The sequence below is a fragment of the Ranitomeya imitator genome, chromosome 1 (assembly GCF_032444005.1).
Source record: "Ranitomeya imitator isolate aRanImi1 chromosome 1, aRanImi1.pri, whole genome shotgun sequence".
NCBI classification, from domain to species: Eukaryota; Metazoa; Chordata; class Amphibia; order Anura; family Dendrobatidae; genus Ranitomeya; species Ranitomeya imitator.
In genome coordinates, this window is record NC_091282.1 from 246,212,694 (window position 1) to 246,231,989 (window position 19,296).

Below are 19,296 nucleotides of genomic sequence, written 5' to 3' on the forward strand. Positions count from 1 at the left end.
CAGAGCCGATTGGGTTATGGCAGCTTCTAGTCTCCCATGGAAATTATTGAAGCATGCAAAAAGTAAAAAAAAAAAAGTTTTTAAAAATATATATAAAAAAAATATAAAAGTGTTGGCACCATCCTGGTTGAAAACTGTATATCCCTTGGACAGGTATGGTATGTTGTTGGTTTATTATTTTACTTTTATTACAGGAGATCGAGGGCGTCGGGGAATTAGGTGTTGCAGTAAGTATGGTTTAATTTAGGATAGGTTCACATTGCGTTAGGCCGATCCGTTTAATGGATCCGTTACTTAGCGGCACTAACACAATGTAAAGGATCCGTTAATGCGCCCATAGACTTACATTATCGTAATGCATCCTAACGCATGTCAAAATTGGAATGCGTTCGATGATGCGTTACTTTGTGATGCACCCTCGAACGCGGTTTAGGCTAGGTTCACATCGAGTTAGTGCCATCCGTTTAACGGATCCGTTAAATGGATGCGCAAACACTGATGCCCAAAATCGCTTTTTTGCTACTATTGTGCTAACGCATGGTACCATTGCGTTTGCATGCGTTAGCAATAGTTTTATGCACAGAGAACGCGTCCGTTCGCTGTGCGTTAGACCTAAAGTACCCCAAAACGCGGTAAACCGCTTTTGAGGGTGCGTCACAAAGTAACGCATCATTGCTAATGCATGCCGATTTTGACATGCATTAGGATGCATTACAATAATGTAAGTCTATGGGTGCGTTAACGGATCCGTCATATTGCGTTAGTGACGCTAACTAACAGATCTGTTAAATGGATCGCCCTAACGCAATGAGAACCTACCCTTACCTCGTTTTCGGGTACGTTAGGTCTAACGCACAGCGAACAGATGCGTTCACTCTGCATAGACCTCTATTGCTAACGCATGCCAACGCAATGATACCAAGTGTTAGGACGATTGTAGCAAAAAAAGCTATTTTGGGCATCAGCGTTGGTGAATCCGTTAAACGGATGGCACTAACGCGATGTGAACCTAGCCTTAGAACATTTAAGGAGTCTGTGTAATTGTTTAAAATAAAAGACTTTATTCTGGCTGTGTGTTTATTTAACATTACAACTATACCCCGAGCCCCACTCCATACAGCCAACCAATTCCAGCCCTGTGCTGATGAGGGCCTAAAGCCCGAAACACGTGTCCACAGGTAGGAATTGGTTGGCTGTGTAAATTTAGAAAATAATCCGCAGCATTGCACGCTTGGCGGTTCCAAGCGCTGTGGATTAGACTGGGGTGGAAAGAGATGATTTGCATAGCTCCGCCTACTGCAAAGGATTCTGGGTAAACCTGCTATTCTTTGTATTATGCTGATTGCAAGTACTTTCCGTTTCAGGAAAGCATCGACTATGTATTTCCTTTAAGTAGAGGGCTTTTCGGTCTCTTTCGTCCCGCTACATTCAGCCCAACTTGGGTCTCTCCCTAAGGTGGCTAGCATATATGTAACTATAGGATTAGTAATGGATAGGTGTCATATAGATGCCTCTCCATTACTAAGCCATGGGCTTGATGTCACCTGACAATACAAAGGTGACATTAACCCCATAAATATTATCCCACTTGCCACCACTACAGAGCAAGTGGGAAGAGGTGGGCAAAGCGCCAGAATTGGCGCATCTAATAGATGTGCCTTTTCTGGGCAGCTGCGGGCTGCTATTTTTAGGCTGGGGGGGCCTATATCAATGGCCCCTTACCAGCCTGAGACTACCAGCCCCCAGCTGTGAGCTTTAGCAAGGCTGGTTGTCAAAATGGGGGGTCCCCCACGCCGTTTCAATAAATTATTTAAATAATTTAAACAAACAGTGTGGGAATCCCCTCTATTCTTAATAACCAACCTTACAGCCCCCAGCTGTGAGTTTTGTCTGGTCAATAAAATAGCGGGGAACCCACGTCTAGTTTTTCATGCATTTATTTTCGAACGATAGCAGCCAGGGGCTGTGGAATACCCTGATCATCTGCTCCTGCTGTGACTGTTATTAGCGGCAGCAGGTGTCGGATGATAGGGGGTATCAGTCCTAAAAGCTCCCACCTGCTCTTTCGGACTTTCATATAACACTCCTCATTCTCTGCTCGCCGGCAGAGTAGGGGAGAATGATGAGAGCCGACTTCAGCACCAGCCTCCGGGGAACAGCGCTTACTGTAGTGCTTCTTCCCTGGCAGACGTCCGTGTCACACGGAGGACATCAATGTGTGTTCTCCGTGTGCGGGACATTTTGCCGTCCGTGATGATGGCAAAAAATGCACATGTCAACGTGTTTTGCCCACAGACACACAGTCCGTGAAAACACTGACATGTGCACAGACCCATTCCTTTGAATGGGTCTACGTGTTAAAGGTGCCTAAGACTTCATTCACGCTTGCGTCGGTACGGGTCCGTCGCTATGCGTCGGGCCGACGTACCGACGCACGTTGTGAAATTTGTGCACGACGTGGGCAGCGGATGCAGTTTTTCAATGCATCCGCTGCCCATTCTGAAGTCCGGGGAGGAGGGGGCGGAGTTTCGGCCACGCATGCGCGGTAGAAAATGGTGGACGCAACGGACAAAAAACCTTCACTTGAACGTTTTTTCGTGCTGACCGTACGCCAAAACACAACACGATCAAAATAATATAAAATATAACTCTTTATTTGTATATTAAACAGGGATATTCCACATATTTCAAAACGTAGACTATAAATATATATAACTACAAATAACCGTATATATAATAGGCAGCAGTGGTGAACCCAGTACTGCACATGGACTTGAATAAAATTGGCAACAAAGAGAGTGACCTATCCTAATGTCGCTAAGGCTACGTTCACACTAGCGTTATGCTAGTTTGCGTCGGGTTTGCGTCGGGCGACGCAGCGGCGACGCATGCGTCATGCGCCCCTATATTTAACATGGGGGACGCATGCGTTTTTGTTTGTTGCGTTGTGCGACGCATGCGTCTTTTTTGCCGCGAGTGTCGGACCAAGAAAACGCAACAAGTTGCATTTTTCTTGCGTCCAAATTTCGGCAAAAAACGACGCATGCATCGCAAAACGCAGCGTTTTTGTGTGCGTTTTTATTTGCGTTGTGAACGTAGCCTAATCCACATAAAATGGGAAGAATATTATGACATAATAGTCCGTAAGTTGTGGACTTATATAGCCGCTATTTATAAATCAACCTGATGGAGCATGATAGTATAACACCTGAATTTTTGGCCCATATAAGTAAGGGTAAGTATTGGCTAGATTAACATGATAGCATAACATCTAAATGGACCTAGCCCATATATACAGGAATAACAATCCACCAGAAAGACATACTTATAATGAAGTGAATCTATTACCTGCGGCCATATCAGCATAGGATAGCGGTCACACTAACACCTCCCTATGGGAGGTGGAGCCGCATATTCATTTCTGTAATGGGCGGCCCCACGTGACTGCATACAGGATACAGGAGAAGCTGCAGCCAGGACAGGACACTGCGAGGGATCCGGGTGAGTATTTTAATAACAGCGGGTGGGCGCACAGGGAGTGGGGACAGGGATCTTTATTTTAAAGGGACACTGTCACCTGAATTTGGAGGGAACAATCTTCAGCCATGGAGGCGGGGTTTTGGGGTTTTTGATTCACCCTTTCCTTACCCGCTGGCTGCAATATTGGATTGAAGTTCATTCTCTGTCCTCAGTAGTACATGCCTGCACATGGCAATCTTGCCTTGCGCAGGCGTGTACTATGGAGACAGTGTCCCTTTAAACACGACAAAAAAAAAAAGGATTTTTCATATCTTCTCTACAGCAAATGCTGCTGCAGAGAAGATATGAATGGCGGCTTCAGCACCACGTGGGGGGGAAGCGCTTACAGTAGCGCTGTCTCCTGCACGGCACACGGATTGCACACGGACAGCGTCCGTGTGCGGTACGTTTTACACGGACCCATTGACTTTAATGGGTCCGTGTGATCCGTGCGCTCCCACGAACACTGACATGTCTCCGTGTTTTGCACACGGACACACGGTCCATGAAAACATGCTGACATGTGCAGAGACACATTGATTTCAATGTGTCTACGTGAGTCAGTGACTCCGGTACGTGAGGAAACTATCACCTCACGTACTGGAGCCACTGACGTGTGAAACCGGCCTGAGGGAACATTTCTTGGTGCGTTTTCAGTTTTCGTGCATGGAGCATGTTTTTTCTTGGGAAAGGTTACTGATGACGGGTTTTTTGAGCTCTTTTGGCTTTTTCCTCACACATCAGCGGCAGCTCGCACACCCCTCATAACTGCACCCGGCTCCGTCCTCGGCCACTCAGGCTCCGTCCTTCTCGGCCGCATATTATCTGGCTCCTACAGGACACCGTTATTGCGCGTGACTTGCCTTCAGGAGAGGCGGGTCTGGTGTCTCCTTTCTATTGGTTGCTCATAGCTCTTATCTTCGCGGTGATTGGTCGATAGCGTCTATTGACAGGAGGGCGTGGTCTGTGCGGCTCCGAGTTTGCAGAAGTTTCCTCCCCGCTCAGTCTGTGGCGCTGGTGACCGGACTGCAGCTGCTCTGTGTGTACGAGGCGGCACCATGTTCCGAGCTGTGCTGGGGAAACTCTGCTCCAGGGCATCACCGGTGCCTCTGGGGGTCCAGATCGGCAGATTTTCTGCTGCTGCCATTCCTGCCCCCAACCCTAAGCCCGACGTCCACTATAACCAGGTAATGACCCCATGGTTGTGTCGGGGACCAGCGCAAAAGTTTCTTCTAGTTCAGATCGGTGTAAAATCGATCTCGGTAGATGATCACAATCTAGGTGGCACGTGACGGTCCGTATGCAGATCGTATACTCGCAGTCACGTGACTGGCAGGGCCTCTCACTGCATTGCACACTGTCATCATTATACGAGCTGCACTCAGTGACTGCACTCCTGCCTGGAAAAGCCCTTTAATATAGTAAAAGGTTTAAGTGCTACTAAATGGTTGAAATTATGACCATCATGTGATTTCAACACAAGTTCCCGGCATTTTTAACAGTTTTTTTTCCATATTGCAATCTGTATTAAAAAATAAACATTAGACATCTTGCAGTTTTCACACTGGCCTCAGGTGCTTTTTTTTTTTTTTTTTTTTTTTAACTAGTTCAGTCACAATGAACGGATTTTTGACCGTCTTTTGTGTTGAAGCATCTAATACGCGTGCAAAGGTCGTTGTGTTTGGTAGAGCCTGTGTTGGGACGGACTAAACTGCATATTGGGATGATGGGATGATGGGCTGCAATACTAGACTCCACCACTAGATGGCAGCACATTTTACAAATGCAGCCCAGGAAATGAACTTCTTGTAATATAGGAAGAAGGGAATTCAATGGAAATACTTAAATGAATCAGAACATCCACAGGGCTGGATTAAAGTTTAATAATAGAACCAGGGAAAAAAAGATTGTAACTATATGGGATTATGTGTAGAATATCGGGTTACACACGCCTGGTGATATATCTCATCAACATCTCATAGGACTATGGGTATATCTATTGTTCTGTATGGGGATTATGGGTGAAATATCACAAATACACATGCTCATGAACATACTTCATCTTCTTCTGATAGGAATATGGGTATATCTATTGTTCTGTATGGGGATTATGGGTGAAATATCACAAATACACATGCCCAGGAACATACTTCATCTACTTCTGATAGGAATATGGGTATATCTATTGTTCTGTATGGGGATTATGGGTGAAATATCACAAATACACATGCCCAGGAACATATTTCATCTTCTTCTGATAGGAATATGGGTATATCTATTGTTCTGTATGGGGATTATGGGTGAAATATCACAAATACACGTCCAGGAACATACTTCATCTACTTCTAATAGGAATATGGGTATATCTATTGATCTGTATGGGGATTATGGGTGAAATATCACAAATACACGTCCAGGAACATACTTCATCTACTTCTGATAGGAATATGAGTATAATTATTGATCTGTATGGGGATTATGGGTGAAATATCACAAATACACATGCCCAGGAACATACTTCATCTACTTCTGATAGGAATATGAGTATAATTATTGATCTGTATGGGGATTATGGGTGAAATATCACAAATACACATGCCCAGGAACATATTTCATCTTCTTCTGATAGGAATATGGGTATATCTATTGTTCTGTATGGGGATTATGGGTGAAATATCACAAATACACGTCCAGGAACATACTTCATCTACTTCTGATAGGAATATGAGTATAATTATGTTCTGTATGGGGATTATGGGTGAAATATCACAAATACACATGCCCAGGAACATACTTCATCTACTTCTGATAGGAATATGGGTATAATTATTGTTCTGTATGGGGATTATGGGTGAAATATCACAAATACACATGCCCAGGAACATACTTCATCTACTTCTAATAGGAATATGGGTATATCTATTGATCTGTATGGGGATTATGGGTGAAATATCACAAATACACGTCCAGGAACATACTTCATCTACTTCTGATAGGAATATGGGTATAATTATTGATCTGTATGGGGATTATTGGGTGAAATATCACAAATACACATGCCCAGGAACATATTTCATCTTCTTCTGATAGGAATATGGGTATATCTATTGTTCTGTATGGGGATTATGGGTGAAATATCACAAATACACGTCCAGGAACATACTTCATCTACTTCTAATAGGAATATGGGTATATCTATTGATCTGTATGGGGATTATGGGTGAAATATCACAAATACACGTCCAGGAACATACTTCATCTACTTCTGATAGGAATATGAGTATAATTATTGATCTGTATGGGGATTATGGGTGAAATATCACAAATACACATGCCCAGGAACATACTTCATCTACTTCTGATAGGAATATGAGTATAATTATTGATCTGTATGGGGATTATGGGTGAAATATCACAAATACACATGCCCAGGAACATATTTCATCTTCTTCTGATAGGAATATGGGTATATCTATTGTTCTGTATGGGGATTATGGGTGAAATATCACAAATACACGTCCAGGAACATACTTCATCTACTTCTGATAGGAATATGAGTATAATTATGTTCTGTATGGGGATTATGGGTGAAATATCACAAATACACATGCCCAGGAACATACTTCATCTACTTCTGATAGGAATATGGGTATAATTATTGTTCTGTATGGGGATTATGGGTGAAATATCACAAATACACATGCCCAGGAACATACTTCATCTACTTCTAATAGGAATATGGGTATATCTATTGATCTGTATGGGGATTATGGGTGAAATATCACAAATACACGTCCAGGAACATACTTCATCTACTTCTGATAGGAATATGGGTATAATTATTGATCTGTATGGGGATTATTGGGTGAAATATCACAAATACACGTCCAGGAACATACTTCATCTACTGATAGGAATATGGGTATAATTATTGATCTGTATGGGGATTATGGGTGAAATATCACAAATACACATGCCCAGGAACATACTTCATCTACTTCTGATAGGAATATGAGTATAATTATTGATCTGTATGGGGATTATGGGTGAAATATCACAAATACACATGCCCAGGAACATACTTCATCTACTTCTGATAGGAATATGAGTATATCTATTGTTCTGTATGGGGATTATGGGTGAAATATCACAAATACACATGCCCAGGAACATACTTCATCTACTTCTGATAGGAATATGGGTATAATTATTGTTCTGTATGGGGATTATGGGTGAAATATCACAAATACACATGCCCAGGAACATACTTCATCTACTTCTGATAGGAATATGGGTATAATTATTGATCTGTATGGGGATTATGGGTGAAATATCACAAATACACATGCCCAGGAACATACTTCATCTACTTCTGATAGGAATATGAGTATAATTATTGTTCTGTATGGGGATTATGGGTGAAATATCACAAATACACATGCCCAGGAACATATTTCATCTACTTCTGATAGGAATATGAGTATAATTATTGTTCTGTATGGGGATTATGGGTGAAATATCACAAATACACATGCTCAGGAACATATTTCATCTACTTCTGATAGGAATATGAGTATAATTATTGTTCTGTATGGGGATTATGGGTGAAATATCACAAATACACATGCTCAGGAACATATTTCATCTACTTCTGATAGGAATATGAGTATAATTATTGTTCTGTATGGGGATTATGGGTGAAATATCACAAATACACATGCCCAGGAACATACTTCATCTACTTCTGATAGGAATATGAGTATAATTATTGATCTGTATGGGGATTATGGGTGAAATATCACAAATACACATGCTCAGGAACATACTTCATCTACTTCTGATAGGAATATGAGTATAATTATTGTTCTGTATGGGGATTATGGGTGAAATATCACAAATACACATGCTCAGGAACATATTTCATCTACTTCTGATAGGAATATGGGTATAATTATTGTTCTGTATGGGGATTATGGGTGAAATATCACAAATACACATGCTCAGGAACATACTTCATCTACTTCTGATAGGAATATGAGTATAATTATTGATCTGTATGGGGATTATGGGTGAAATATCACAAATACACATGCTCAGGAACATACTTCATCTACTTCTGATAGGAATATGGGTATATCTATTGTTCTGTATGGGGATTATGGGTGAAATATCACAAATACACATGCTCAGGAACATACTTCATCTACTTCTGATAGGAATATGAGTATAATTATTGATCTGTATGGGGATTATGGGTGAAATATCACAAATACACATGCTCAGGAACATACTTCATCTACTTCTGATAGGAATATGAGTATAATTATTGATCTGTATGGGGATTATGGGTGAAATATCACAAATACACATGCTCAGGAACATACTTCATCTACTTCTGATAGGAATATGGGTATATCTATTGTTCTGTATGAGGATTATGGGTGAAATATCACAAATTCACATGCCCAGGAACATATTTCATCTACTTCTGATAGGAATATGGGTATATCTATTGTTCTGTATGGGGATTATGGGTGAAATATCACAAATACACATGCCCAGGAACATACTTCATCTACTTCTGATAGGAATATGGGTATAATTATTGTTCTGTATGGGGATTATGGGTGAAATATCACAAATACACATGCCCAGGAACATACTTCATCTACTTCTGATAGGAATATGGGTATAATTATTGTTCTGTATGGGGATTATGGGTGAAATATCACAAATACACATGCCCAGGAACATACTTCATCTACTTCTGATAGGAATATGGGTATAATTATTGTTCTGTATGGGGATTATGGGTGAAATATCACAAATACACATGCTCAGGAACATATTTCATCTACTTCTGATAGGAATATGAGTATATCTATTGTTCTGTATGAGGATTATGGGTGAAATATCACAAATACACATGCCCAGGAACATACTTCATCTACTTCTGATAGGAATATGGGTATATCTATTGTTCTGTATGGGGATTATGGGTGAAATATCACAAATACACATGCCCAGGAACATACTTCATCTACTTCTGATAGGAATATGGGTATAATTATTGTTCTGTATGGGGATTATTGGGTGAAATATCACAAATACACATGCCCAGGAACATACTTCATCTACTTCTGATAGGAATATGGGTATAATTATTGTTCTGTATGGGGATTATGGGTGAAATATCACAAATACACATGCCCAGGAACATACTTCATCTACTTCTGATAGGAATATGAGTATAATTATTGATCTGTATGGGGATTATGGGTGAAATATCACAAATACACATGCTCATGAACATACTTCATCTACTTCTGATAGGAATATGGGTATAATTATTGTTCTGTATGGGGATTATGGGTGAAATATCACAAATTCACATGCCCAGGAACATATTTCATCTACTTCTGATAGGAATATGGGTATAATTATTGTTCTGTATGGGGATTATGGGTGAAATATCACAAATTCACATGCCCAGGAACATATTTCATCTACTTCTGATAGGAATATGGGTATAATTATTGATCTGTATGGGGATTATGGGTGAAATATCACAAATACACATGCCCAGGAACATATTTCATCTACTTCTGATAGGAATATAGGTATAATTATTGTTCTGTATGGGGATTATGGGTGAAATATCACAAATACACATGCTCATGAACATACTTCATCTACTTCTGATAGGAATATGAGTATATCTATTGTTCTGTATGGGGATTATGGGTGAAATATCACAAATACACATGCCCAGGAACATACTTCATCTACTTCTGATAGGAATATGGGTATAATTATTGTTCTGTATGGGGATTATGGGTGAAATATCACAAATACACATGCCCAGGAACATACTTCATCTACTTCTGATAGGAATATGGGTATAATTATTGATCTGTATGGGGATTATGGGTGAAATATCACATATACACATGCCCAGGAACATACTTCATCTACTTCTGATAGGAATATGAGTATAATTATTGTTCTGTATGGGGATTATGGGTGAAATATCACAAATACACATGCTCAGGAACATACTTCATCTACTTCTGATAGGAATATGAGTATAATTATTGATCTGTATGGGGATTATGGGTGAAATATCACAAATACACATGCTCAGGAACATACTTCATCTACTTCTGATAGGAATATGGGTATATCTATTGTTCTGTATGGGGATTATGGGTGAAATATCACAAATACACATGCCCAGGAACATACTTCATCTACTTCTGATAGGAATATGAGTATAATTATTGTTCTGTATGGGGATTATGGGTGAAATATCACAAATACACATGCTCAGGAACATACTTCATCTACTTCTGATAGGAATATGAGTATAATTATTGATCTGTATGGGGATTATGGGTGAAATATCACAAATACACATGCTCAGGAACATACTTCATCTACTTCTGATAGGAATATGAGTATAATTATTGATCTGTATGGGGATTATGGGTGAAATATCACAAATACACATGCTCAGGAACATACTTCATCTACTTCTGATAGGAATATGGGTATATCTATTGTTCTGTATGAGGATTATGGGTGAAATATCACAAATTCACATGCCCAGGAACATATTTCATCTACTTCTGATAGGAATATGGGTATATCTATTGTTCTGTATGGGGATTATGGGTGAAATATCACAAATACACATGCCCAGGAACATACTTCATCTACTTCTGATAGGAATATGGGTATAATTATTGTTCTGTATGGGGATTATGGGTGAAATATCACAAATACACATGCCCAGGAACATACTTCATCTACTTCTGATAGGAATATGGGTATAATTATTGTTCTGTATGGGGATTATGGGTGAAATATCACAAATACACATGCCCAGGAACATACTTCATCTACTTCTGATAGGAATATGGGTATAATTATTGTTCTGTATGGGGATTATGGGTGAAATATCACAAATACACATGCTCAGGAACATATTTCATCTACTTCTGATAGGAATATGAGTATATCTATTGTTCTGTATGAGGATTATGGGTGAAATATCACAAATACACATGCCCAGGAACATACTTCATCTACTTCTGATAGGAATATGGGTATATCTATTGTTCTGTATGGGGATTATGGGTGAAATATCACAAATACACATGCCCAGGAACATACTTCATCTACTTCTGATAGGAATATGGGTATAATTATTGTTCTGTATGGGGATTATGGGTGAAATATCACAAATACACATGCCCAGGAACATACTTCATCTACTTCTGATAGGAATATGGGTATAATTATTGTTCTGTATGGGGATTATGGGTGAAATATCACAAATACACATGCCCAGGAACATACTTCATCTACTTCTGATAGGAATATGAGTATAATTATTGATCTGTATGGGGATTATGGGTGAAATATCACAAATACACATGCTCATGAACATACTTCATCTACTTCTGATAGGAATATGGGTATAATTATTGATCTGTATGGGGATTATGGGTGAAATATCACAAATACACATGCCCAGGAACATATTTCATCTACTTCTGATAGGAATATGGGTATAATTATTGTTCTGTATGGGGATTATGGGTGAAATATCACAAATTCACATGCCCAGGAACATACTTCATCTACTTCTGATAGGAATATGGGTATAATTATTGTTCTGTATGGGGATTATGGGTGAAATATCACAAATACACATGCCCAGGAACATACTTCATCTACTTCTGATAGGAATATGGGTATATCTATTGTTCTGTATGGGGATTATGGGTGAAATATCACAAATACAAATGTCCAGGAACATACTTCATCTACTTCTGATAGGAATATGGGTATATCTATTGTTCTGTATGGGGATTATGGGTGAAATATCACAAATTCACATGCCCAGGAACATACTTCATCTACTTCTGATAGGAATATGGGTATAATTATTGTTCTGTATGGGGATTATGGGTGAAATATCACAAATACACATGCCCAGGAACATATTTCATCTAATTCTGATAGGAATATGGGTATAATTATTGTTCTGTATGGGGATTATGGGTGAAATATCACAAATACACATGCCCAGGAACATATTTCATCTACTTCTGATAGGAATATGGGTATGATTATTGTTCTGTATGGGGATTATGGGTGAAATATCACAAATTCACATGCCCAGGAACATACTTCATCTACTTCTGATAGGAATATGAGTATAATTATTGTTCTGTATGGGGATTATGGGTGAAATATCACAAATACACATGCCCAGGAACATACTTCATCTACTTCTGATAGGAATATGAGTATAATTATTGCTCTGTATGGGGATTATGGGTGAAATATCACAAATACACATGCCCAGGAACATACTTCATCTACTTCTGATAGGAATATGGGTATATTTATTGTTCTGTATGGGGATTATGGGTGAAATATCACAAATTCACATGCCCAGGAACATACTTCATCTACTTCTGATAGGAATATGAGTATAATTATTGTTCTATATGGGGATTATGGGTGAAATATCACAAATACACATGCCCAGGAACATACTTCATCTACTTCTGATAGGAATATGGGTATAATTATTGTTCTGTATGGGGATTATGGGTGAAATATCACAAATACACATGCCCAGGAACATACTTCATCTACTTCTGATAGGAATATGGGTATAATTATTGTTCTGTATGGGGATTATGGGTGAAATATCACAAATACACATGCCCAGGAACATAATTCATCTACTTCTGATAGGAATATGGGTATAATTATTGTTCTGTATGGGGATTATGGGTGAAATATCACAAATTCACATGCCCAGGAACATATTTCATCTACTTCTGATAGGAATATGGGTATAACTATTGTTCTGTATGGGGATTATGGGTGAAATATCACAAATACACATGCTCAGGAACATACTTCATCTACTTCTGATAGGAATATGGGTATATCTATTGTTCTGTATGGGGATTATGGGTGAAATATCACAAATACACTTGCTCAGGAACATACTTCATCTACTTCTGATAGGAATATGGGTATATCTATTGATCTGTATGGGGATTATGGGTGAAATATCACAAATACACATGCCCAGGAACATACTTCATCTACTTCTGATAGGAATATGAGTATATCTATTGATCTGTATGGGGATTATGGGTGAAATATCACAAATACACATGCTCAGGAACATATTTCATCTACTTCTGATAGGAATATGGGTATAATTATTGTTCTGTATGGGGATTATGGGTGAAATATCACAAATACACATGCCCAGGAACATATTTCATCTACTTTTGATAGGAATATGTGTATAACTATTGTTCTGTATGGGGATTATGGGTGAAATATCACAAATACACATGCTCAGGAACATATTTCATCTACTTCTAATAGGAATATGGGTATATCTATTGTTCTGTATGGGGATTATGGGTGAAATATCACAAATACACATGCTCAGGAACATACTTCATCTACTTCTGATAGGAATATGGGTATAATTATTGTTCTGTATGGGGATTATAGGTGATATATCATGAATACACATGCCCAGTGTCATATTCAATCAATTCCTGGTAAGAACACGTATGTGTACAATTATTGTTTTATATGTTGATTATTGGTAAAATATGATGAAACATTTCATTAACTTCCGGTAAGAATATGGGTATATTTATTATTCTATATGGGGTTGTGGTCAGAATGCTATGGATATACAGATCCTGTAACCTATTTGCATCTGACAGGATTACATGTCCATTGACTTCTCCCACCCCTGGGAGATGTGAGCCCTGGCATCATAGGTCTTTGACCCAGTGTTCCCACCTCCTTATTAGGCCGGCCATGTCATAGAGATGAGCAGTCTTGCACCATACTTCTTGCTTATATACCTATATTATTCTCAATACATTGTTCTTTATAGGATGTTGGATCTTTTGCAGGATTTTATTGGTTACTTAGGTTTGTTGACATCAATAACTTTTAATGGAGATATATAGAATTTTTTTTAAATAACTTTTAATAAAATAATAGGTTTTATCTTAACAAAAATATTTGGAAATGGAACATGTATTTTAGTGTATACTGGTCTCTAGGTTAATACGAAGGCCATCATAACAAATCCAACAAAATAGCTTTCATGGAACAATAAATGATGCTGCTTACGTTCACATGTCTGATATAGGACTCAGTATTGCTTCTTCGTCAGTAGGCAAGGCATAATTGAATCTTATGTGCCTGTTTTCCATCCAGGTTCACTTGAATGGGAATGGAAACCTTCATATTGTTCATATTGTTTTTTTTTTTTTTGTGTGTGTGGCTGTGGGAAAAAGATGAGGGTAACGTATACAGTCGTGGCCAAAAGTTTTGAGAATGACACCAAAATTATATTTTCACATGATCTGCTGCCCTCTGGTTTTTATTAGTGTTTGTCCGATGTTTATATCACATACAGAAATATAATTGCAATCATATTATTAGTACCAATAGTTTATATTGACAGTTAGAATGAGTTAATGCAGCAAGTCAATATTTGCACTGTTGACCCTTCTTCTTCAAGACCTCTGCAATTCTCCCTGGCATGCTCTCAATCAACTTCTGGACCAAATCCTGACTGATAGCAGTCCATTCTTGCATAATCAGTGCTTGCATTTTGCCAGAATTTGTTGGTTATTGTTTGTCCACCCGTCTCTTGATGATTGACCACAAGTTCCCAATGGGATTAAGATCTGGGGAGTTTCCAGGCCATGGACCCAAAATCTCTGTTTTGTTCCATGAGCCATTTAGTTATCACCTTTGCTTTAGGGCAAGGTGCTCCATCATGCTGGAAAAGGCATTGTTCGGCGCCAAACTGCTCTTGGACGGTTGGGAGAAGTTGCTCTTGGAGGACATTCTGGTACCATTCTTTATTCATGGCTGTGTGTTTAGGCCGATTCCCTTGCCTGAGAAGCAACCCCACACATGAATGGTTTCAGGATGCTTTACAGTTGGCATGAGACAAGACTGGTGGTATCGCTCACCTCTTCTTCTCCGAATAAGCTGTTTTCCAGATGTCCCAAACAATCGAAAAGGGGATTCATCAGAGAAAATGACTTTGCCCCAGTCCTCAGCAGTCCACTCCCTGAACCTTTTGCAGAATATCAGTCGGTCCCTGATGTTTTTTCTGGAGAGAAGTGGCTTATTTGCTGCCCTCCTTGAAACCAGGCCTTGCTCAAAGAGTCTCCGCAGTCTCACAGTGCGTGCAGAAGCGCTCACACCAGCCTGCTGCCATTCCTGAGCAAGCTCGGCACTGCTGGTAGTCCGATCCCGCAGCTGAAACAGTTTTAAGATACGGTCCTGGCGCTTGCTGGTCTTTCTTGGGCGCCCTGGAGCCTTTTTGACAACAATGGAAGCTCTCTCCTTGAAGTTCTTGATGAGGCGATAGATTGTTGACTGAGGTGCAATCTTTGTAGCTGCGATACTCTTCCCTGTTAGGCCATTTTTGTGCAGTGCAATGATGGCTGCACGTGTTTCTTTAGAGATAACCATGGTTAACTGAAGAGAAACAATGATACCAAGCACCAGCCTCCTTTTAAAGTGTCCAGTGATGTCATTCTTACTTGACTGATTGATCGCCAGCCCTGTCCTCATCAACACCCACACCTGTGTTAATGGATCAAGCACTAAAACAATGTTAGCTGCTCCTTTTAAGGCAGGACTGCAATGATGTTGAAATGTGTTTTGGGGGTTAAAGTTCATTTTCTGGGCAAATATTGACTTTGCAAGTACAGTAATTGCTGTTAAGCTGATCAGTCTTTGACATTCAGGAGTATATGCAAATTGCCATTACAAAAGTGAAGCAGTAAACTTTGGAAAAATTACTATTTGTCTCATTCTCAATACTTTTGGCCATGACTGTACAGCACTTTGCCAGCCAATTTACTGCTTTATCCAAGCATCCAGGCGGCTGCCCAGGGCTCCCCTTTTAGACACAAAAAATGGACAAAAGCGGACAAAAGCGGACAGTAGAACATAAAAGAGAGGTAGGATGACACAAAAGGAGGATACTCAGAGGGACAGAAGGATACAAGAGGGACAGGAAGACCCAAAGCGGGACAGCAGGATACAAAGGGGGGCATTTTATTCAGTTGTTTGAGTTATCCCAATTTTTCACAAATCCAAGCACCCTCTGCTCCCGTTTAGCTTGGATAAAAGAGACTCTACTGGATATTTTTATCAGGTAAAGGATAAATATGGGAGTTGGGATTTGTAGCCATGTTATCCAAATCATAATCCCCATATAAATGAATATTGATAATAATCAATAATATAATCATCCACATCTGATCATATCACATTACATTTTATGTGAAATTAGTGGGGTAAGGTGTTTGTTGGTTGACAGCACACGCCATGCACGATTGAGCAGCTAAGTATTAAATTTCACAAAGAAAACACAGGCTATTTTCAACTCGACGCTTTAAAGAGGACCTGTCATCACATTCAATGCCACCAAGCCGCAGCTATGGTGGCATAGTTGACAGGTCCAGCTGTGTGGAGAGACCTTTGTCCACCTCCCTGGGTGCCTCCTCATTGAAATACTAAACTTTATTGCCCCCTTGGCGCGCGTAACGGGAATCAAGAAGTGGTCCTGTTGGTGTTTTGGAGTGTGAACCAATCAGTGCTTGAGCCCTGCGCTGTGCCGCGTCATCAGTCGCTGGGCAGTAAAAAAATTCCTGCCCAGCAACTGATGACGCAGTGCATTGTAGATAGCGCAGATTTGTTCACACTCCATCGGACCGATACAGACACTTCATGCTTCCAGTGGTGCCCGTCGAGAGGAATAAAGTGTAATATTTTAGTGCGGAGGCACCAGGGAGGCGGATAGAGGGCTGTCCACACTGCTGGACCTGTCAGCTACGCCACCATAGCTGCGGCTTGGTGGCATTGAATGTGATGACAGGTCAGCTTTAAGCCTTTTTTTCAGTACTGAAGATAAGCAGTTAAAAGTCTCTTAAATCAGCCTTTATTTGCTTATTTCAGCAACCTTGACGTCCAACCACAAAATATATCAATAAAGTCACAAAAGCTATTTTCAAGTCAATGCTTCAGACAGTTTTCACAATCTTGAAGAAAAAAAAAAAAAAAAAGCAAAAACTTTGTTAAACCCGTCTTTCCAGGCCTGTTTCAGCATCTTTGAGCATATAAACACTGCATATGTCCAGGAAATCAATGCAGATATTTTCAAATTAATAGTTCAAACTGTTATCGCTATATTAATGAAAAGCCGTCATATAGAGACAATAAACAGCCTATACTGACTTATTGCAGCGCTATTGAATGCAGAATTACCAAGCTGTAAAAGGAAATTACTTAGCCTATTTGACGCTGTAATATAAATGTACATATAGGTATTCATTTATTATGGAGCTTAGGTGCCCACAAGTTTTTAAAGATATTTTTTCAAACAAAGCTGCAAAATTATTTAGCCTCTGTAAATATAATATTTCACATTGAATTACCATGGAGGTGAATAATTCTATTCATATTATTATGGGAAATTCATCAAATGTGGTACTGGGCATGACTATTTGGGATAAATATATATGTTCTTAAAATAATGATAAAATATGTTCCTGGGCATGTGTATTTGTGATATTTCACCCATAATCCCCATACAGAACAATAGTTATACCCATATTCCTATCAGAAGTAGATGAAGTATGTTCCTGAGCATGTGTATTTGTGATATTTCACCCATAATCCCCATACAGATCAATAATTATACTCATAGTCCTATTAGAAGTAGATGAAGTATGTTCCTGGGCATGTGTATTTGTGATATTTCACCCATAATCCCCATACAGAACAATAGTTATACCCATATTCCTATCAGAAGTAGATGAAGTATGTTCATGAGCATGTGTATTTGTGATATTTCACCCATAATCCCCATACAGATCAATAGATATACCCATATTCCTATCAGAAGTAGATGAAATATGTTCCTGAGCATGTGTATTTGTGATATTTCACCCATAATCCCCATACAGATCAATAATTATACCCATATTCCTATCAGAAGTAGATGAAGTATGTTCCTGAGCATGTGTATTTGTGATATTTCACCCATAATCCCCATACAGATCAATAATTATACTCATAGTCCTATTAGAAGTAGATGAAGTATGTTCCTGGGCATGTGTATTTGTGATATTTCACCCATAATCCCCATACAGAACAATAGTTATACCCATATTCCTATCAGAAGTAGATGAAGTATGTTCCTGAGCATGTGTATTTGTGATATTTCACCCATAATCCCCATACAGAACAATAGTTATACCCATATTCCTATCAGAAGTAGATGAAATATGTTCCTGTGCATGTGTATTTGTGATATTTCACCCATAATCCCCATACAGATCAATAATTATACTCATATTCCTATTAGAAGTAGATGAATTATGTTCCTGAGCATGTGTATTTGTGATATTTCACCCATAATCCCCATACAGAACAATAGATATACCCATATTCCTATCAGAAGTAGATGAAGTATGTTCCTGGGCATGTGTATTTGTGATATTTCACCCATAATCCCCATACAGATCAATAATTATACTCATAGTCCTATTAGAAGTAGATGAAGTATGTCCCTGGGCATGTGTATTTGTGATATTTCACCCATAATCCCCATACAGAACAATAGTTATACCCATATTCCTATCAGAAGTAGATGAAATATGTTCCTGTGCATGTGTATTT

General features: G+C 39.2%; 1 protein-coding gene across 1 annotated transcript in view; it reads left to right on the top strand.

Annotated features, from left to right (window-relative positions):
- The first annotated feature begins 4,486 nt into the window (after positions 1–4,486).
- LOC138666898 (aldehyde dehydrogenase, mitochondrial-like) overlaps positions 4,487–19,296 on the top strand; it is a 129,831-nt gene continuing 115,021 nt past the window's right edge. Inside the window, exon 1 of the mRNA XM_069755080.1 lies at positions 4,487–4,706. Within this exon, the coding sequence (XP_069611181.1) occupies positions 4,578–4,706 (129 nt within the window). The 5' untranslated portion in view covers positions 4,487–4,577. The remainder of the gene's footprint in view (positions 4,707–19,296) is intronic.